The following is a 23,920-nucleotide window of genomic DNA, read 5'->3' as shown; positions in this document are numbered from 1 at the left end:
TTAAATCTCTTTGTGTTTAAAAGGACAAAGAGAAATTTCCCTAACCGTTGTGTAAAACTTTCTATAATAAAATAAAAATTTCAGTTTAATAATACTTTACAATGAAAACATATTAAAATAAAAATACATAAATGAATTTTGTACAAATAAAATTTTAAAAAAATTATAATATAGCTAAAAATGTGTAATTTATTTACTACTAATATCTACCGATTAATTAAATAAACTAATTATATATTATAATAAATCTATTATATATTAAAGAATTTACGTAAATGTAAAAGCGTACGAAGACTGGCAGCACTGTAGAGAGTTTGACGAACAGAAAGACCGTTAAAAAAAATGAAATTAAAATTCAAATAAAAATAATTTACAATAAATATAATATACTAATATTTGCATATACACAGGAATAAATAGTATACTATCGGATAGTACATTAATTAGACTTAAAATTATATTAATTGCATTCATAAAACTCTTATAAATGCCAATATATCAACTTTCTCACAGAAAAAAACAACTTAAATATATTACTTCTGACATTCTAAAAGTTAAAAATATTAAATAATATAATATTTAGAAGAACTGATAGTCATATCTCTAGTATAAAATTTAATATTCGACAAATTTCACGTCGTCAATAATATGATCACAAATTTACATAATCAGCTTTTACAGGTCAGAGGATTGTTTCATATAATGTCTAATAATTCGCGAAGATATATAACTATACAAACATAATATATATGAAAATGTAGAAAACAAAATTCTTCATTTAAATAGCATATAGCCAAACAGAAAATATGAGTATAAATGATTTTCCTGCAATTTGATTGGACACGATTTTACAAGTCGTTAATGTAAACAAAACAAACGAATTTTTTTTGAAAAAAGTAAAAAATACAAGCGGATGTAAAGTGTACCAAACAAAACTACTGATATTTGCGTACTAGAATATATTTTTTTCATACTTCTAATGTAAAAATTTGATTTTATACGAATTTTTAAAATAATACAAGTACATTCACTCAAATGACCTTCAACCTGCCCCGAGTCTTTTAGTGCAGGTTTGTAAAACAGCTACCCCCGCTACCTGAGAGCGAAAGGGTTAAGCATAATTTAACACGAGTAAAACGGCAAGGCCGTATTTGGGACAAGACTATGTCTCGGAGACTCACTACTAAGCGGGAAGGGAAGATCGGAGCGAAGGTCCGGGTAGCGTAACTGGTAACGTGTCTGCACGGATAGCAGAAGTTGGGGGTTCGAATCCCGCTTCAGGCCGATTCTTTTCTTCCAGTTAGGCCTAAATTTATTTAAATTATTTAATTAAAATTCTAATTATTAAATTTAGCAAGAGATGGCGCCTAATGCCTAACTCTAGTAGCAAATTAACTTTAATTATTAATATTACTATAGCCATTTGCTAGCCCGATAATTCGGCAGTTGTTGATAAATATTGATCAATTTTTTAATAATCATTGAGTTTTATCGATTACGCGTAAATGTAAATTATTTCCTATATAATTAATAATATTATTTCCACATTTTAATTAGAATTTATACATAATTATAGGATAAATAAATGCATTTAACATTAATTTTTCTAATAATTATTATTATTTTATAGTAGATTCATTTAAAATTTAATTAATAAATTTTCTTGTATGAAGCAGGCCCTTTTTTCCCCTAAAATTAACATAGAAGTTGAATAAAGCAAATTTAAAATCCGAGTAAATGTAAAGCATTAATTTATTGTTTAATGAATAAAAATAATTAAATAAACTATAAGAATTAAATTTTAATCGACTTAGTAACATATAAACTATATAATTATTTTATTTTTTAGAAATGAGTAAGTAATACTTTCAGCTATAAAAACAAATGAAAGCAGCAAGAATTTCTTTTAGAAGCTTGCATAAATTTCCTGTTTTGTTTAGAATTATTGCTCTATAATTCTAAACAATATGCATATTCCACAATATATATCAGACATGGGCAAATGCGGCTCTTTTTGAGGTCCAGTACATGTGGCTTTTGTTGAAACTGTTAATTTCTATTTTTTTATTATTTTTTTTACAATTTTATTTTTATAATTTTGTGAAAATATGTTTATTAAAAAATTCAATATTTCTTTTATATTATATTTATACTATATAATAAAATCGCGCGCCTTACCATACTATCCGCCACGACAGTACATAACTGCGGCTCCCATGCATTTTGCAAAACCTACATTTCGGCTCCCACTGAACTCTTGCTTGCCCACCCCTAAAATACGTATATAAATTACGTATATAACCAGTGCCGTAACTAGGCAGGTGAAACAGGTGTATCTGCACAGGGCCCACTTGGAAGGGGTGCCCAAAATGCATGTATTTTGTTTTATTATTTTCCCAAATCTGATTAATTAAGGGGCCTAAATGCAAATTCTTGCACAGGGCACAGGAATGGCTAGTTACGGCACTGTATATAACAGAATATACAGATACAAATGTACTGTATGTTTATCTGTACTATTTATAACGTTATAACTTTTGCAATTTATTCTGTTGATTTTTATTGCAATAACAATGCTCTAAAATAACAGAAAATGTAAAAATATATAGGTGATGCGGTTTTTCCGACACCACTTTTTAATAATAATACAGTAGTAATAGTGTTAGATAAGTTAAATCTATAGATAAAAACAATCTGAAAAAAAATCTTTGCAGACTCATATCGCCATTTGTTATCAGATGAACAAAGGTTAGAAATATTGTTTTAGATGAATCACTGCAAAATATAAACAGCAAGAGTAAAGACACGTGCATGTATAGGCGCGTTGTCTGGTAAAGCGGTTTTAATACAGCTTGATAAGCAAGCCAATGACATAGTCCGTTTTGAATAAAATGAGCGTTGGTTTGCTTATCAAGTATTAAAGACGCTTTACTAGGCGACGCGCTTGTTTATGCACAGATTATAGTGACCTATTGCGACGGATTTTCTAGATATAAACCGATATAAATTATTTTCTAAAATGCCAGATTATTAGACTCGGCGTTTTCTTTTAATTCAATTTTTACAAATTACAATCGCCTATTTTGAATATTTAAATGTACGCATTTCCGATTCGTACACGCTTCAAATTTATCGTAAATAAGTCCATTTTATTACGGTGCTTTTTATAAATACAACTTACACAATTAAAAGTATTTACTACATATTTAATATTATTAATACAACGTGAAATATATTATTAAGACGCAATTTTATTAGATATCGGCGCCATTTAATAACATTCGTGTTTGTTCATGAAAATTTAAAAATATAATTGAATTATTTTCTGTAATATTTTTTCATGTTTATTTATTTAAAATGTAGTGTTTATAGATTGCGTTTAAAGCCTGATTTAGATTAAATATTTGAATAATTATTCAAAAAATAGCCCAAATCTGTAATCTGGCAGTTGGATCATCCTGGCAACGTTTCTTGGCTCATACTGGAGATCACGTGTCGGCTAATTTAAGACGTAGATTTTGTTTGTAATAGAATTGTCTTCCTTTTCGTTATTCTATCGCATTAATCATGGGTAAGTTTGTATAATTTAATGGTTTATCCTTAGGAGTTTCTTTTATATATTGGTACGTTCTTTTGATGGTCGGATATTAAATTTTGCTACTCTCTCTCTCTCTCTCTCGTGATGTGATATAGGTAAACGGAAAGGTAATACGAAAGAAATTAAACAGAATGTTGTAAAATCTAAGGAAAAAGAAAATGCAGCTTCGTATTGTAATGTAACGGTTTCGAATATTGGAACTAAAGGAAAGAATTCGGAGAATGTCAGGCGGGCTTCAAAACAGGAAGACCACGAAAATGCCACCATTCTAGTGGTGAATGAGAACGATCGGAAAGAAATACACGTTCATAAACACATTCTTGTTAATTCTAGTCCGAAATTTAAAGAAATACTCGATGGGGAAGCCGAAGACAAAAAAATCGTAATCGAAGGAATTAGTGAAAAAGATGTTAAATTATTTCTCAGGTAAGTTTCAAAAAACAGTTTGACAGCTTTAGTATAACATACTTATTTTTATTCTATTTATATCCACACACACATCCACACACAATACTTAGTCAAGGTATATTTATAACCTTACATACAGGTAAGTTTCTAGCTCTGACTGAGGCGGTTGGGATGTTATCATTGACTTTTTTTACTCCTTTAAGCACTGTCTACAGCAGGGGTCCCCAACCTTTTTGTACCTAAGAGCACATTCTAGAATACCGGCCGGACGGCGGGCGCCATTTATTTATTTTTTCAAGGTGAATTTATACTTGGACATAGTTAACAGTGGCGTGCCGTCATTGGAAGCGATGGAAGGGCCGATTCCACCTTCCAATGACCTTCCCTTGTATTTTATAAAATATAAATTTTCATATTTTAACGTACTTTGAATTAATTAAAATGAATATTTTATTATAACTGCATTATGTATCTTTTACAAATTTCTATACTACCTGTGAAAAAAAAAAAAAACGATAAGATTGCTATTGTATATTCGAATAATTCGGTGGCGGAAGGAATGTCGAAACCGGGTCAGTTTCTAATCAGCCAGATTATATAGGTATTAGCACATGCGGTTTACAGAGCACCAACCTCACCCGGTTTAGCTGGTAGAAGCGACACACGCGTACGGAGTCCAACTTTATAACCCGGACCGGTTCTGAGCTGTTAGCCGCCTGCCTGTCAACTTCCAAGCAGCCAGATTATAGGCATTGGCGCATGCGTTTACAGAGCACCAACGTCACGGTTTAGCTGGTAGAAGCGACACACGCGTAAAGAGTACGCGACTTTATATCCCGGAGCGGTTGTGGGCTGTTAGCCGCCTGCTAGATATTCGGCCACCTCGCCCGATTATGTGAATCATGAGCAGACTAGATCAACGGCGGGCAACCCGCGGGCCAGCTACGGCTGGCGAAAAGTTTCTATCCGGCCCGCGAGATCTTTAATAGATTATTAAATTTTTCCAATTCTTTGTAATTTTCGAAAACGACAAGAGAAATAAATGTAGTAATTAACTTTTTATTTATTTATTTCATATTTGCAGACTAAAAAAATTACGAGTCACAAGAAGGCGTCAATTAACTACTACGGCGCGGAAAAAAACGTAAAATTTATTCTGGCCCATGTTATAAAAAGGGTTGCCCACCCTAGACTAGATTTATAACAACCCAACCGATAGGAGTTTACTGGCACGTTTTTATGATAGTTCTGTATAGTTGACAGGAGTTTAAAAAAACTCCATTAAAATATTTGATATATTTATTCTGCGTTTATTCCGCTCTCCCATCTTATATTACTTACGGATTTCAATGTTAAACCGGTGATATTACGATTTAGTATGTTCCATCTGTAAGGGGATGCAGAAAAAACGTGTACAATTCTAGTACAGTGTTAAAAATTAACTGTTACTTTGGCAGCATCATTTACAACCAAATTTAATGAATGAGACGTACAGTACATACAATGGTACAAAAAAAAAGCTCTAGAATTTATTTTCCTTAAATTTACGATTTATATATCCGTTGTCATAAAAATTTGTCTTTCCACTGTTTTCCCAAGACTACAGATATTCAGGTACAAAGTAACTGGTTTCGACTTATTTCTACTTAAGAAGTGACTAAATAATTAAGAGATTAGGGAATGGGGACATAAATAAAATCCTGTTGAAAGAGCCAGAATTTTACTTCAACAAAAGCTTAACAGAACCAATCACTCGCTCAGTACAGTGGGAAACTGATTTCCGTGTACACCTGGTATTAAAACGAATTAGTTAGAAAACGAATGACTATTAAGTTTAACATAGTTAGATTTTTACAGCTACGGTGAGAAACGTTTAAAATTTACAACAGCCCTGTGGCGTCCTTTGAGATATACTAGTGATGCGACAAAAGAGGCATTTGACATTGACCGGTATCGGCACCCTCGGGATTTGGCACGCACACACTCACTACACACCTACCTGGACCGTCACTAGTTCCATCCATTAGCTACTCGTATCAAGATATTTGACTAAGTGGATTGTTTTAAGATTTAAAAAGTAAAAAATATTTTGTTATTTTTATGTACGTTTCTTTACAAAGCTATATTTTAATTATAATTTTCTTTAAAAGTATATTAATACAATTGAACAATATATGTATTGTATCAGGTATGTATATCCAGCGCACATTTTATTTCACCGAGTAAGTTTTTATAATTTATTTTTAATTTTAGCCCTTATATCGTGGCTAGCGATTCAGAATGTAATTGTGATATTAAAAATACATTTAGAGAAGTCTACAGTTTTTACTGGCTTATCGAACAAATGAATACGAATGGACCCTAGACCAGTGATTCTTAACAGGGGGCCGCGGCCCCTGGGGGTCCATAAGAAGTTTGCCGGGGCCGCCAAATTATGCAAAATTTCCTTCAGAATATAATAAAAAGAAAATTGATGTATAATCCGAATATCGTATTGAAAAGTGAAATAAGAAAGATAAAGTTTTCCTATTTAGTTTTTATTTATTTATTTTGTATTTCTTCCTACATACAACTTTGTTAGTACAGAAGAAATAAATGTAAATATGCTACTTACACCGCAGTATTTACTTCTTTTATTCCAAAGCAATTTTAAGAAACTATTAATGCTTGGAATTTTAAAAATAATTAGGAAAAATAGTAGGCTTTGAAAATTTAAATATTTTTGCAAAAGATATGCAAAATCCTTACGACAAGTGGGCGTTTTAGTTTTAGTTTAGTTTTAGCATCGACATTGGATCGATTTACCGACATGTTTCTTATTTTATTTTCTGTTAAAAATTAATGAGTTTTCATGTTTAATTGTGAAGTTTGAATGTTATTTAAATAGATAATGAAATAATAAAATTATGATTTACATTTATTATATAAAAAATAAAGCAATAATAAAAAAATCAATTTATTATAGATAATTTATCAAATTATCAAATATAAATTATTATTAAAAAATGGGGGTCACAAAAAACTATGAAATATTTGGTGGGCGGCGAGTATAAAAAGGTTAAGAACCACTGCCCTAGACCATCACTGACGCGCAATTAACTGATTGCCCCTGGAAATCGGCTTCTTACAGAAACACAGCTTCCCTGTCATCAAATGTCACGGCACGCCACTGATAGTTAATAATACATACACATAATGTACAGAAAACATTTAATTCCAAAAATGTAATAAAACATACACAAGACTATTAACAATAATTTTTACAAAACAAGTAATTACTAAACAATGCATACAAAATCTACAGAGTATAAAAATTCTTTATAAAAAATATAAATCTGAAAGTAAATGTGATTTTTGGCATTGCATTTCATTGGCCATTGCTTCGTAATTAGGAGAGTATGATGATATTCCTGCTCGTAAGCAATCGTCAAGGTGTTCATCTGTAAGTCGTGATCTGTACTTTGATTTTATGATATTCAGAACGGACCGGTTTATTTCATTTCAGGTATGGGAAATTTGGTTGGTGAAGATTTGGCGGAGGGGAAAAAGAGATCGGTCGCATTTCGCTTTGTGCTGTTATCTGTGTTGGATGCCATTTCTACTTTTGAGTGGTTAATCATTAAAAACGAAAAAACTTTTACATAGCATTTTATTGAAAACCGAAATATTTATATTTTTATCGTGGTCGCACAGCGGCGGGCACACGTGAAACGATCGGCGGGCGCTATGGTGCCCGCGGGCATAGGGTTGGGGACCACTGGTCTACAGCTCTGATGAGCTCCCAACTGCCTCATTCAGAGCTAGAATCTTACCTACACACACACTTTGTTTATCAAAATAAATTCTCCTCATCAGTGTCATCTCCTGTTGCAAATTGTATATAATATTTGGAAATAGTACAGATCTATTTCATTCTTTTTGAAAGAAGTTTAATATGTAAAATGGAATTGACCTGTCTGGTTGTATGGCTTCGAGTATCACGTGAGAATGGCTGAATTCATTTGTATAAAACTTTGTAAATATAGGGGAGGACGGGGTAACTTCGGCATACGGGGCAAGTTCGTCAATTAAATTTTCTTTGAAACAAAATAAAGGGGAGACTCTCTTTAGAGGCTAGACAGTTGAGTTTTAACGACGGCTTGTAGGTGGTGTCTGTGTTGTTCTCCGACAAGCGTAGTTGAAATATCAAATAAGTTGTCTGTTTCATTCAATTTCTTATAATATTTTGCTTCCATTTATATAGAATTGGCATGTTTTGTTATAATTCCATAATAACGAAAGTTATTTTTCCTGTTAGAAGGATAAAAACATTAACTTACTCACGTGAGCAGATCATGGATTGGTACCCTATTCTCAGGGTTCCACTTAATGTTTCCAAATCGTGACTATTGGGGTATCTTCGGCAGTGTTGCCGATCTTGTTCCTGATCGTGTTTTGCTATGGTTTGATTTGGCCGCAAACAACAAACAGAAGAAATAACTGGATTCCCCATACAAAGCCACACTAGAAGCCAAGGCTAAAGTTAAAAAAATCTGGAACTTGCAGAAGGGCAATGGATTTGGAGAAATCGGATTCGAAGTTCGTTAAAGGAAAGGGGCAGAAAAGTCCTAAAGAACCAGAAAATGACGATGAATACTTATTGCATATATTGCAATGAATAATATAGAGATACTCAGGAAAAGTGGATTTTGTGCTGCAAGTGTGAACTGTGGGCTCATGTGGCTGTGCAGATGTGGAAAATGAGTTGGTTCAATTTATTTGCGATATGTGTCGGGCATAAACAATTTGCTGTTAAGCATATTTCATTTCTACTGTTTGTTTGAGTTCACTAATTCATTTATACTGCTTTTAACTTGCATTAGGATGTTTTCATTTATTATCTGTTTGAATTTTTTGTAATTAATTTTTGTTTACGTTTTCTTTACTTAAATATGCCTTTGAACTTGTATTTCGTTGTTATAATATTGAATAGGTTTTTGGACTTAGGATGTTTTAATAGTGAATTCCAACTTATATGTTGTTAATAACACAAATTTATATACCTGCCTGTCTTGCCTCATTACTGTTGCCAAGGTTTGCCCCTGGTAGGGGACAACTTTGGCAATTGCTATCTTTTTATAAAGTTATTATGATATTTTTATTTCCGAACTGATTTTAACCAGTTCTATGGTAAGGTTACATCCTGGTAGACAATAAACAACGCTTTTATTTCAGTTTAAAGCAGTATTTATTACACAAAATTTAACTTATTCTTAATGTGCCGAAGTTGTTCCGTCTCCCCTATGAGGTCTGTTCAAAAGTTCCCGAACTTTTTGAATAGAGCGCCTCTAGTTGGTTATTTTTTAATTTGCTTGGAGGCATTGTGTCCGCGGAAACCTTCCGAGTAGCCTCTTTCAATCCGTTTGTTGATATCTTGTCTTGGTGATTAGTTATGGCCGTTTATGTGAAGGGGTGTTTGTGGGGTTCGGCGAAAAATCGGATCCACGGAAATGAGCTCTTTGAAGGAGCAGTGTTGTTCTGTGAAACTCTGGAAATCCTTCACGGAAACTTTTGAGTTGATTACCAAGACTTATGCTGAGGGTAGGTGAAACATCACCCCTCCCAAAAAAGCTCGACAAGTTCGCTCAAATGTTAAGGTGACGTTGACTCTTTTTTTTTTCGATGCAAATGGGGTTGTGCATCGTGTGTACCTATCTACAGGCCAGACAGTCAACACAGAGTATTGCTTGGGTGTTATGAAACGCGTAAGAGACAGAATCAGGCGAAAACGGCCCGAACTTCGGAGGAGCGGCGAGTGGTTTTTTCACCACGACAACGCGCCGGTTCATTCGTCCCTCAGAACTCGTGAGTTTCTGGCTAAAAACAAGACTGCTGTGCTTCCCCACCCATCCTACTCACTATGCGACTTTTTCCTGTTCCTTAAACTAAAATCCCGCTCAAAGGAAAAAGATTTGCCAACATTTCAGAGATAGAGAAAATTGACGGAAAAGCTTATCAGCATTCCGAAGAAGCCTTCCAGGACTGTTTCAAAAAGTGGAAACACTGTTGGGGAGGAGACTACTTTGAACGGGACTCTGACCAATAAATTGTAAGAAGTATTTTTTTTGTAATAAAGTTCGGGAACTTTTTGAACAAACCTCGTATTCAAGTTAGTTCCGGAAAGGATATAGGCTTGTTTTCCACTTCCGAAATCATTCAAGCTTTGATATAATTGTGATACCATTTGAAGGAGTACCGTTCACATTGCATTTCTATCTGGTATTTCGCATGAATAGGAAGTTTTCCCGGAGGCTGGTGGGTGTGAAACCAACCACGAGATTCGAATACGATAGGCAAATGTGACCGTTAATGGGAGAAAGTGGGCATCCGTGAAAGTTGATTAATCGTCATATTTGAGTAAAATGCATGACTAAGGCCCTTAAATACAGTGCTACCTCGGAACTTGAACGCCCCAGAGGTCGAACAACTGAACCCGAACACTTTTTTCAAGTAAGTTTTGTCGCAAGGTCGAACTTTTCTTGAATTCGAACACAATGACTGTCATACTGTATGGTATGTTATATCTATACTGTTACGTGTGATGCGGCAGTGTTGCTGGATTGGGTTAATTTTCATTTTCAGCTACAATGAAAAGCCCTTTTCTAAAGGCACATTGCCTATAAATATAAACACCTACATAGTGTCCCACATTACATACAGTAACTGTAACTTCGTTCATACGAGTTGGCCGATTGAACGAGCCTAGCCACGCTTAGTTCAACTCTGGCACTCGTTCCGAATGCATCCACGAATAACCTGTTTTTTTCGCTTGTGTATATAAATAACACCCTTGTGCATTCATCATAGTGCCTAAGAAGAGTGTTGAGGCTAAGGAAGCTCAGAGAAAGCTTGAAAGAACGACGATTGAGGTAAAAAAGGAACTCATTGCTAAGTATGAGAGATCTACGTGTGTCTATTCTAGCGATCATGTTTTGGATACCGAAGTCGGCTATGTCCGATTGCATTATTTGTTTTTTCATTGTCTTACGTATTACGGCATTAGTTATGTTATTTTAGCTGAAATTATGAATTTTTTTAGAATTTAGCACTTTTGGGATTTTGGAACGGATTATTTCACTTTACAGTACTATTCTTTATGGAAAAAAATGCTTTGGAATTCGAACGCCTTCTAGGAACGAATTGAATTCGAGTTCCTAGGTAACACTTAAATATCTATTTCTATTTATTTATTTATTTTAATATACTCTAGGAAATGTCTTCCAGACTAAGGATTTCCTCTCCCCAATCTGAACATATCATTGTCAAAATGAAGTAAGCGATAGACATGAAGAAATAAACCTGTCAAGAAGAAATATTTTAGTGCTCCTATATGCAGGAAAGAAGTCTAACTATATTATTTGTATTGTGATATTCACGACCACATAGTTTCTGTAACTTGAAAATTTTTCTCTCTTCCAGTTGTTTCTTTTACACTATATCCTGACATATAGTGGTTAGGGATTGCAATTGCTGGATCCAGCGCTGCGGATCCGCAAATACTCAATTAACTTTCTGAATAATGGCGAAAAAGTCTACGTTGTCGGCGTTGCCGCTTTGCTACGTGCGCTATCGCTCGGCGGCGAGAGTGACGTTGCCGTTCAGTGTGGCACGTGCTACACCCCCTTTGTATACCGCACCATACCTCTGCTGATCTAATTGCCAGTTGACTTTCCGCTCTCGCTAAATAAAGTGTCTTAGTGCTTAATAAAATAAGTAACTCCTCTCCTAGTCTTGGTGCATAATTCTAATTTACGGTCGGTTGTGACGTTAATGAATCACGTGACGAACGATTTGATTATTTCATGACCCTGAAACCAACTAGCGTAGAGGCAGAAAGGGTCTTCTCCGCAGCGGGATATATATACAGTTCGTTAAGAAATAGGTTGGGAGACATCATCATCAATACCATTTGTTTCTTGAGATCCTACTTCCAGAAAAGTCAAAAAAATAACAGAAGTGATTGATTTAATTTTATTTAATCTTTTAAAATACTTTATTCAAGACAAGACTAATATTTTATAACTTCTACTCTAATTCTATTAAGTAAGAGTTTTAACTTTTATTCTATAAGTGGTTAGTGGGCTAGGCTAGGCAATTTTATTGTGAAAATTAGTGAGAAACTGAGACTACCTAGTTAGTTAAATAGTTAATTAAATTAATGAGTATCAGTATCTTAGATATATGATGATATGAATGTATGTGATGTTCATGATTGCGATGATGATAACTAACTACTAAACTACTACTAATTACTTACTCACTACTTTACTAACACTAATAATTAAATTACTTATATAGGCTCTACATATCAGTCTTATTTATAAGAAAACTGGTAAGACTGATAGCCACTGATTATCCGTCCTTACATAATTATAATATATTAATATAAATTAATTAGTAGTATTACCTTTAGTAGTATTAGTAATTAGTAGTATTACCTTTGCTATTATTTAACTTAAAGATTACATTATAATTATAATCTAACTAATTATCTCTATCTCAAGTGTTAAACCGAACCGAAGTTAAGTTTACTACCTAAATGTGAAAGAAGTTTTACTGATTTATAGTGACCAGTCTAAATAATAAAAGTTTCTTAAGTATTTTAAAAAATGTTTTATTTCTTTAAAAAAAACCCATAAATTGCTGGATAGATAGATAGATAACACTATTGCACCAAAAATACATCGGCGCTGGATCCAGCTGGAATGATGTCGGTCCAGCAAAAATCCAGCTGGATTGAAAACACTGCTGGATTGCAATCACTAATAGTGGGATGAACAAAAAATTTCGAATAATTATTAGGGGCCTATTGCCTTACCATCCTTATTTAATTTCTTATTATATATTTTGTCAACGTGGACATTAATCATTAACAGGACAAAGTTACAGTATAATTGTCCTGTTAATGATTAATGTCCACGTTGACAAAATATATAATAAGCGAAAATTTCGAAGCTTGGCAGAGTTATTTTTATGTATCGGCATTGATGCTATTAAATTTTGGTGGTTAAAGGTCAAGGTGTGTGGAGATATAGAAGAGGTCATATGTCATATCCTAAGTGTTATCAGATTTAATAAAAAGTTTACTCGTTATTGGTACTTCCGATTTTTTAAACTTATCCCTACTTCCGAAATAAGGTTATTACTATTTCATAATAATTAATAATAATATGAAATTTTAAAAATAAAATTTTATGTTAACAGAACCACACACAATTTCTAGAATTTAGCTTACATTTATATTGTTGGGCAGCATTTTTCAAATTGCAGACTTATATTCTCACTTGTCCTTCCTTAATCTCAAGAACGTGATAAAATGAAAAGCGAGACCAGATATGATTCCGATTAACTATATCTTCCGGTCTAGACCGGAAATCACTTGATTATGATTGAAATTATGACTGAAAATTGCAACCTTGGCGTTGTGACGATATCACATTAACATGCAACTAGTTATGTTTTTAATCCGAAATGTATTTTATATTTTAGTCGTTTTATAAGGTCTGTTCTTTATAAATCTGCATAATTTCGAATCACAAATTTAATGAAAGAATTTTGTACCAAGAAAATTATTTCAGGTAATAAACAATTGGTGCTACTTTCATTAATCACTAGCGTATTTCTGTTTTTCTTTATCGATGTTAATGATTTACGCACGTGTGTGTGTGTGTGTGTGTGTTAAATACAGTCAAACCTCTGAACAGCGTTCACGGACGGAAATGTAAAAAATGTCCGTTATTTGGAGGTTATTTTGTATTTAATGTTTGTTCCCCCAAAAAAGTAACTGAAAAAATGATGGCCGTTATCGGAGATTCGACTGTATTTGATAACTTGCAGAAATAAATTCTGACGATTGATGGATTATAATGCGAAGTTAACATATAAAAGAACAAACAGTACTGGTATAAACAGTAACAAGGTACAACTCTCATAATTTATTCATGTATTATCTAAATTTATTAAATGATTTCTATAATTATACATGAGTATAGAATGGAACTACTCAAGCATATACATTCTCCTAACTACTAAAACAATTCCCCTATACTGTTATACTAAATTATTGTATTATGCATAGAAAGACTTGAAATATAGAAATTATTAATGGAATTTTTATCTTTACAGCTTTGCACGTGGAAATCAAATTAAAATTTTACACCTGAAACAGGCTTGGAACTTCCTAAAATTAGCGGAGAGATTTGAATATCCGATTCTCTGTGATTTAGCTGTTAGTTACGTTGTAGAGCATACGAATGTAGACAATGTTTGTGACGTATACAAAAAAGCACTCGATGTCCAGAACGAAAAATTAATTCTGAAGACATTACACTTTATCCTGAAAGATGCGGGTGAGATATTTAAAGCGCACAAGATTCGAGGGCTGCCACCTTCCACCTTAGATCTCGTACTGTCGCAGGACATAATGAACGTAGAAAATGAAGTCCAGCTGTTCGATGCCTTAGTCTACTGGGCCAAAACAGAAATAAGAGAGAAAATCGATATAACTCCATCCGATGTCTTGTCGAAGATGAGGCCTTTTCTTGATAAAATAAGATTTCTGAGCATGACAGAGAAGCAATACAGAGAGGGGCCCGTCAAATCTTCTCTCTTCACGGAACAGCAGAATTTTCAGATGTTAGACAGGATCGCCGACGAAAGGTCGAGGATATCCCTCCCGTTTGGCAGTCGTATCAGGGAGAAAAGGAAACCGTTCCCCGAAAAAATCGAAGATCTTTACATCAGAGACAACACTTTAGTCAATTATTGCCAAAATAAGCATAAAAATGTGTTATCAACAGTGCAAGTCAAGTTCAGATCGAAGGACAAAGCCATTTTTATTACTTCTGTTCTGTTGAGGGACTGCAGGAGGAGAGGAGACTTTATAATTCTTGTAGAAAATAGTATCAGATACAGAAAACTTGTCGACGATCCCTTAGGAATAATTGAACTTCATCCGCCTGTTTTCATAAGGAGAAACGAATTGTTTGAATTTGTATTCAGAGGGGTCGAGGCCTTCTACTCTTGTGAAAATCTAGTTAATTTCTCAAAAGCCCCATTTTATGCCGATCCCGAAAGCTCCGAACACAACGATTATTTACCTATGCCATGTTTCTTTTGGTCAGTTTTATATTTTATTCCATAAATGATTAATGTAAATAAATTTGAATATACTAAAAAAGAATAATTTTGTTTAGAAGCTATTTTACTTCTATGATGTCATAGTTGTTAGTCCGAGGTTACTTGTTGTTAATATTTGTAATAAAATAAATGAAAATGTAATTTTGATACTGATTAAAATTAACACGATAATATATAATACAGAAATTGCTGCTGTTTTGGATTATTCTATAAAATTTTATTATACGCGGTGTTCTGTAGGAGTTAGGTCGATTTTTATTATTTTGTAGTTAAAGCGTGAAGATGAGTAAATAAATTCAACAATTTGCAGTGGAGTTCAACAGGCTGCATCCCACTAATCGATGCAACGTGTTAAACTCTGCAACTGCGAATCCTCACTATCAAAATAGCTTGAATTTATTCCTCTACTCAGTGTCGTAATTTAGCTATGGAAGAATAAAACAAAGATCAATACAACACCTACGGTTACAGGCTTATGAGATACCTTGTTATATATTATTGAAAATTTAAGTTAACAGCAAATATGAATAATGGAGTACGGTGTACTTTGCCTACTTTATTCTGGTGAATGTGTTTATATAAATGCAAACGTCGAACTATGTAAATTTATCTAATTCAAAAGAATAGTGGATTAATAGTCAATGGTTAATGAAATAACAAGAATTTACTGTAATAAACAGCAAACTTTCAAATAATGTAGAAGGCGTGTTGCGTGGTGAAACATTTAATAGGACAGCTGAATAACCAATAACATAGCTCGTTTTATTTCAAACTGGGTATGACATTGGTTTGCTTACAAAAATTAAAAAAATGCAAATTTTTCATTTAATTCGTTAAATTTGCTGATATTTAAAGTTTATTAGCTGAATGTGTGTTTCTATGTGTATTAATGAGATTACTGAAGTCTGTATAGTGATTGATCAGCTCTCCTTTTGCTTGTTCCTATGAAATATAGTGGATTGCTAATGAAATTTAATTTACATGTAAAAAACTGACTTTTTATTTACCGTTTCGTAATTGCATCTAAATATTAGCAATATTTGATATAACATGAGATAAGCATCTTCCAACGACTACGAAATCATCGCGTGGGAGGAAACACGCTTGATAAAACACGTGATACGTGCGTACAATAAAAGGTCATACAAAAATATATAAAGAATGTGGTAGATAAAACTAATATGAAGAAACACCTGTCAGCATGAACTTCGATTTTAAAAAAATGTAATTTTTTTTTATAAAATAAAACGAAGTTTTGAGAATATTTCAAAAAATAAAATAAGGTAGGAGGCCCCATTGGCCAATCAAATTTGGACTGTTAATGTGACCTTAGTCGATAGATATACTGGTCTTTCAGCTACGTTCTAAAGCGGAGTTAATATGTCAAGTTGCCGATAGCTGGCGCTCGAGTCGCTTTATCCATTTGGTTAGTAGACAGTTTGCCATTTTCAAGCATTTTTATAATTTTATTTTTTTCTACGAGAAAAACAACAGCGTGCCAACTAAGTGTTTTGTGACTGGGTGTAAGTCTGGCTACTGCAAATCTGGTGAGAAGTAGCATTTTTCTTAACCGCATAATTCTTCGAAAAGACAACTCACAAGAAAATCGCGAATACGTGACTTGCATTTTCGATGAAAGATTTCTGATTAAGAATTATGTGCACATAATTGAGGGTAAATAGTTGAGATTCTCTGTGGAAAATGTTAACTAGCACGGGATGCTTATCCTTCGAATTTTCTCAATTGCTTTTGATTCAAAAATAGTAATAAACTATTTGGAATGCCATACACTTTGTATGACATTCCAAATAGTTTTGACACATGAAATTCCTTTTCTTATGACATTCACATTGTGTCTACATAGTTTAGTGGTTTATAAGATATTCTGCACCATTAAAATAAGAATATAAATTCAGATTTACTAATAGCCTACTCTGACATCTTTCCTTGTTTATATGTTGGTCTGTGTATATTGATATATATCAGGTAAATGTCTTTTCGTTGTTATTACTGTCAATATCTAATGATAATGTTTGAGTTCTTGGCGTCTTACATTTATTCTATTTGTCAACCTTTAATTCATTATCTGTCTGTAAATATGAAAATTGACTTTTAATACTCTTCTCTCTAATCCAGTGTTCCCCAACCCTATGCCCGCTGGCACCATAGCGCCCGCCGATCGTTTTACATGTGCCCGCCGCTGTGAGACCACGATAAAAATATAAATATTTCGGTTTTCAATAAAATGCTATGTAAAAGTTTTTTCGTTTTTAATGATTAACCACTCAAAAGTAGAAATGGCATCCAACACAGATAACAGCACAAAGCGAAATGCGACCGATCTCTTTTTCCCCTCCGCCAAATCTTCACCAACCAAATTTCCCATACCTGAAATGAAATAAACCGGTCCGTTCTGAATATCATAAAATCAAAGTACAGATCACGACTTACAGATGAACACCTTGACGATTGCTTACGAGCAGGAATATCATCATACTCTCCTAATTACGAAGCAATGGCCAATGAAATGCAATGCCAAAAATCACATTTACTTTCAGATTTATATTTTTTATAAAGAATTTTTATACTCTGTAGATTTTGTATGCATTGTTTAGTAATTACTTGTTTTGTAAAATTATTGTCAATAGTCTTGTGTATGTTTTATTACATTTTTGGAATTAAATGTTTTCTGTACATTATGTGTATGTATTATTAACTATGTCCAAGTATAAATTCATCCTGATAAAATAAATGGCGCCCGCCGTCCGGCCGGTATTCTAGAATGTGCTCTTAGGTACAAAAAGGTTGAGGACCCCTGCTCTAATCTGTTCCTAACCTTTTTTGGCCCAACTTTAATTACTCTCTATCTGATTAATAAACGCAATATCAATCGTAAATAACATATACCGGATCTCCTTTGTCACTGCATCCTGCAATAATTCACATAATCTATATAAATAAAAATGTAAATGTTCGTTTGTTCAAAATCTTAAATCTCCGAAAGTTCTTTGCCGATTGCTTTGAAATTTTGACACAACACTGCATTCGAATACGCGTTTGTTTTTATATACCTACTATATATAGATGTCACACGAAATTCTCACCGCGGGGGAGAGGGACAGGATTAAGGCTTACCGTGAATAACTCGATTTCTATTATACTATTTTATATGCGTTTTTTTTTGCATTTTTGATTGTTTTTTAATAAGGTACGTCACGAGAATGTGCACTAAGAAGGGATTTTTGGAAATTCCAAAAATCCCTTCTTAGTGCACAATTTCGAAAGGATTAAGGCTTATCCTAAAGAACTCGGCTTCTACTGTACTGTTTTAGATGCAATTTGTTATTTTTAACTGCGTTTTAGTAGGGTACCACATGGGGATGGAAGAAGTGTATTCCTTAACAATTGAAGTGTTAAGAGAAAGCGACGTGCGTGATTTACAGGTGCAGATGCGGTTTTCTGCGTTTTTTGTGGAAAATCGAACATATTTTTTAGACCCATCTAAAAATTCTTTAATTAGTCTGGAAACAGGGAGACCTAATTTTTGCATTTGTAAAAACGGGTAAGATTGGCTATAATGTAATAATCTTAATCTCGCTATCGTTACTTTTTGCCCGAGCAAAGCCACCCGGGTTTATCTGCTAGTATTTTAATAATAATAATAATAAAAAATATGAACTTAACGTTAAACCTTGATACAATCTTTGAGAGCTGTGATCGCTTTGCGACGAAAGTTTGGCTCGCCGCAAAGCTATCACAGCGCTCGAAGTGGCAGAAATATTTATTACTCCACTTTCGTAGCATTACAGCTTTTGGGTGTTGAAAAACCAGTATATCTATCGACTCTAATCTGACCAATTCGAACTTTTCTCCAAAGAAATGGCGCCACTTCGAGTCTACGTGAGAGTTTAGCCATTTCTTGGTTTCCCGTTTGTAACACCTAAATAGAGGCCAGTTTTCTTTAAAAGTCCTCCAAAAAAAAAAAAAAATTACAGGATTTTATGGGAAACTGGTCCCTATTTTAGTGTTACAAACATGAAGAAAAACCAGGAAGCTCCACGTGCGAACTCACTACCAACTACCAGTAGTCGGTGGTTTTATCCACTTGGTCACTGGTGTATGGAGTCGTACTGGCATACCCTACCGTATAATAAAGACGGAATTGAAATAATCGTCCAGAAAAATATAAATAAACATTGTAAATGGGCAAGCCATTACAGATAAAAAAATAAAAGAGGAAAAACCTTTAGCTTCTATCACAGTCTCGTTATTAATCAATGAGTTTCTCTTCGGATATCTGATACAGTGGTTCCTCGTACTTCGAGTTTAATTCATTCCAAAACTGCATCGTTCGAAGTACGAATCAATCTTTTTCCATTAGAAATAATGAAAAGCTGATTAATCCATTCTCAGACCCTAAACGATAAACTTAAAACAGCGAATACACATAATTTAAGGTAAAAATAACACAATCAAATGCCTGATAATAAATCAAAACACGGAAACAATAAATAAAATGTGTAAATACTGTAGAACAAAATGAAACTTGCATTAACTGATCGCACACTGTCGACTTCGGCATCTTAAACATGGTTGCCAGAAGCGTTCGAAGTACGAGATACCGGTGCCATCATCATATTGGCCTCTCACGAAATACGAATATCACCCGCACTTGATACCATTAAAAAAAAACTCAAACTATACCTGGAATACCTTAAAACACGTGCATTACTTTATTTTTCACAGAGTTTTATTAAAACAATCAATACTACGCTCATAAATATTATTTTTTTAATAAAAAGTTTTGAATATTCTCTTCTATTTTATGTAAAGTTATAAATCCGAAACCGACAGTTTTATGAACGGTTAGAATGTTTAGGAAGTCAAAATAGGTACAGTACATACACAGCTGTAAGTTGTATACCAATTAACAGACGTCATTTGTCCTTGGATCTCACTCATTCCGAGTCAAATGAATGAGTCATTCCATGAGATAAGCCGTTACAGAATTAGTCCTGTTTGTTAAATGTTCCTATGATGCTGTGTCAGTTTGCAATACTTCATTTTAGCCTTTTTTTCTATAAAGTGAGGATTATTTTTTTATAATCATCACCGTCATTCTATGCTTATTATAATCAATTATCGTTATATAAATGAATAGCTTCAATAAAGTTAATGACTTGTTTTAACAACAAATTTTAATTTGTTTTTATGGGCCACTTCATCTTAAAACACAACGATTCTGTTTAGAAAGAAATAAAATATTTTTTGTAGGTAATCTAGAATTTATGTAACATTTTCTGGAATTTTTTCAGTTAGAGTTTGGTTTGATGATACCGCAACGCAACACACTGGAAGGACTTTCATTGGGAAACTTCTCGTTATATACGTAAAGAAAACTCAGAAAATTCTACCTGAGCATTCCGTTGGACAGACACGAACCCGCAACTACCAGAGTTTTGTAGTTTTGTCTACTCGTATCCGATCTGCAACCCACCAGTGGTCGAGTGGTACCACTTAACACAGAGTTGGCGCTGGATTCGCGTCTGCCGGCCATGTGGAGTTTTCCGCTCTTCTTCACGTTTCTAACACGTAAATAGGGGCTAGTTTCTCATAGAAAGTTTTCACGGGGCATCCCCCTCGGCAGATCGCCCACAAATTGCGTTGCCTTACACAAATAATTAGATCTGTAGACTGTAGTTTTATTTTGAGGTCCACATTCCATCTCGCGCATGTAAGACAATTTCCGTCGTAGTAACTGACCGAATTTACGTGTAGCGTGCAGAAATACGTAATAAGACATTTCAATTAAATTATAATGATGATATTCATACTTTTTCGCTATTTCATACTCCAATATTTTGGATTACCTCCAGCACGTTTTGTGGAAACGCTGTTCTATAATACTTAGGGGCCGTCCATAAATTACGTAAGGTATTTTGGGGTGGGTGGGGGTCAAGGATTTCTTACGATTTCTTACTCAGGGGTAGGGGGATACTAGATCTCGTCTTACGTAATATTCTTATTTTTTCGATTTCGTTGAATGATAGAGTTTTGAATTTGGTTTCAATTTGGCGGTTTCTATTAAGAACGCTCGTTGTACTAACGCCATCAAGTGTGACGTGATAGAATAATAACGCTAGCAGACTCATGCTCTACACATTTTTTATCATGGGAGAAAAGCCGTGTGGTGGTTTCTCTCTTTCTTTTTGTTAGAATAAATGCACCACTCCTATGGGTGTATAACACTAAGAATACATAAACCAAAATACATGATACAAAGTAAACATAAAATTAGTATTCAGCTTTTAGTGAAAACTAAAATGTAAAACTAGATATTAGAAATTATAAATAGTTTTATCTTTCATGTTTTTTGAACATAATTGTAAAAAGCATCAAACAGTGGCTTCTGAACAAGCTTATCGAGTGGACATGGCCACCTGAAACCTAGCGTAAAGATTTCTAATTTTAGAATAAGTCTATGTTGCTCGTAAATTGGACAATGATAGATCATCGACGGTGTCTAGGTTTTCTGTAGAGCAAAAGTAAGAAACAGTTTCTGCCCAGTTATACATCGCCAGGTAGCTTCTAAAATTACCATGCTCAGTAAGTAGTTGAGCAGTAGCAAACGTTAAATCTTTAAGTGGAGGTGAGAACCTGCATTTAACACCAGGAAAATAAAGTCTTCTTATTCTACCAGTTTTACTGATCAACCATTGTTGATTCCACTTTTGCATAGCGTTGTCACGAATATAATTTTTAAGGCTGCTACGTGAGAGAGGGATGTGTAGTCCAAGTCAGTATCCTTTGCAGCTGACAGCCTCAAAGTCGGCTTTTTCATTTCCAAGTATGCCAGTAAGGCCAGGAAAAATATAAAAGTTATCTTATTTACAAGATTTATAATATGGCGCTGGATATATGTGATTTTATTGCTATTGCAATTGGGATTTAATAGAGCTTTTAGGACAGACTGTAAATATTGATAGACAGAGTTTTGTTTGGTAGTGAGGTGTCCCACTGAACAGCTTGGTAGTCAGCATCTTCTTCAGCTTGATAGATGGAGATATCTGTACCTTCTAACATCTTTTGGGCAAAATATGTCAGTTTGGAGGAAGATACAGATACTTGAGCCAACATGAAGGAGGCTTTTACACCCATCTGTGTAGATATTAATGTCTGCATGGTTATCCATGGAGGAAGCAGATGACACCAAATGTACCCTGGGGATCACTCGGATCTTTAAAAAATGCAAAATATTAAAAATAATTTAAACTTACAATGCTAAATAACGCAATTTTTCAATATATTTATTGATGAAGATTACTTGAAGGTAAAAGAGGCCAAAGACAATTAGCGAATGTTCATACATATATCTGAACTCTCTCGCTTCGTTCACTTACTCGAAAATCCAGCAACGAGTTGCTTAACTTTTCCGGCAACATTTGATCGCGTTATCTGTTATGATATTTTAAAATCTTTTAACATTTTTAACAATATAAAATTTAAAAAGCTTAATTTTGGGGATATCGATGGGTTTGCTTAAAAAAAAAAAATTGTAAATACTAATAACGAGTAAAAGCGTCATTATGTCTGGAGATACTACAGATGCACCCAACACTCTTTATCTCCCCATTCCCTCGACCTTTAACTAACAAAATTTAGTAGCATAGATTCCCCTAATAGACAAATCTCCCTTCAAAACTTCAGAAATTTTTCGACGAAAAGCACAGGAATTATTAAGCTTCAAACAGGGTAAACAAATCGGGTCGTTCACATGCTAACATCCATACGGAAAAAACCCCGAATTTTTTTTTGCATTTCTCGACGTTCAAAGGTCCCGATTCCAAAAACTGTCAAAATTTCGTGAAGATTTATCGATTTCCAGTGTGGCTGTTTCGTTTTTTTTCATTTTTTTTTTACCTGGAAAAAAAGTGTCTTGGCAATTTTAAACCAAATATTTTACACAGAATAAATTCATTTGCTTTTAAATTGAAAAAAAGAAATTAAGAAAATGAAGACAAATTTTAGGATTGATTAATGCCAAGGAAGCCTCCCTGTGTGACTTTATGGAAATCTGGCTGCCATTTAAACATTATTCATGAATAGACTCTACAAACTCCACGTGACCAGCCCATCGATCGGGATCTAAACCACAACAAATACAAGGGTTCGGTGGTTTTATCCACTCGGCCACCGGCAAGCAAGCATTTTAATTAAAGTTATCTTTAATAAACAAAGATATTTGGCTATCGGATTGTTTAGAGCAGATGATAATTTCATTTCTATCCTTCCACGGACCCCTAAAAACTTTCCAGCACTTCTTAATCAGTGGTCTATGGACTCCTTGGGGTCCTTATAACCCTGATTAAGAACCATTGGTTTAGAATTATTTCACTATCAACTTATGATGGATATTTGACGTGAAAATGTACTTAAGAAAAACAATATCTTTATATAATTATCAAATAATTTAGATAAAATAGAACTGTATATTAAGACATTTCGTCAACCCATCTTTTGGATTTATAACATTACATTCAGTATTAATTAAATATCACTTGAAAAAATAAGCAAAAAAACAGAGTGGAATGAACTGGCCTAAATATTTACACGGAATAATAATTATGTTTTTTCCTCTTCTGGAGAATTTGCTACTTGTATCTGTTAATTTTGCTGATAGAATTGTCAAAAACTTTACAATTTCTTAATTATTTGGAATGTGATCTAAATTACTAA

At 33.7% G+C, this 23,920-nt stretch overlaps 1 protein-coding gene across 1 annotated transcript; it reads left to right on the top strand.

Moving 5' to 3' along the window:
* Positions 1–3,408: 3,408 nt before the first annotated feature.
* LOC136975249 (kelch-like protein 41) lies at positions 3,409–15,364 on the top strand. Its single transcript, XM_067270282.1, has 3 exons — positions 3,409–3,571; positions 3,694–4,024; positions 14,171–15,364. The coding sequence occupies exons 1-3, from the start codon at positions 3,568–3,570 to the stop codon at positions 15,186–15,188; spliced, it is 1,353 nt and encodes a 450-aa protein (XP_067126383.1). The 5' UTR covers positions 3,409–3,567; the 3' UTR covers positions 15,189–15,364.
* The last annotated feature ends 8,556 nt before the right edge of the window (positions 15,365–23,920 follow it).

The sequence above is a fragment of the Centruroides vittatus genome, unplaced genomic scaffold (genome assembly GCF_030686945.1).
Source record: "Centruroides vittatus isolate TY-2023 unplaced genomic scaffold, ASM3068694v2 contig_367, whole genome shotgun sequence".
NCBI lineage: Eukaryota > Metazoa > Arthropoda > Arachnida > Scorpiones > Buthidae > Centruroides > Centruroides vittatus.
This window is presented reverse-complemented; position numbering and strand designations above follow the sequence as displayed.

Coding starts and splice junctions, on each gene's coding strand:
- LOC136975249 (XM_067270282.1), top strand. Junction 4,025..14,170: donor GATGTTAAATTATTTCTCAG/GTAAGTTTCAAA, acceptor TTATCTTTACAG/CTTTGCACGTGGAAATCAAA.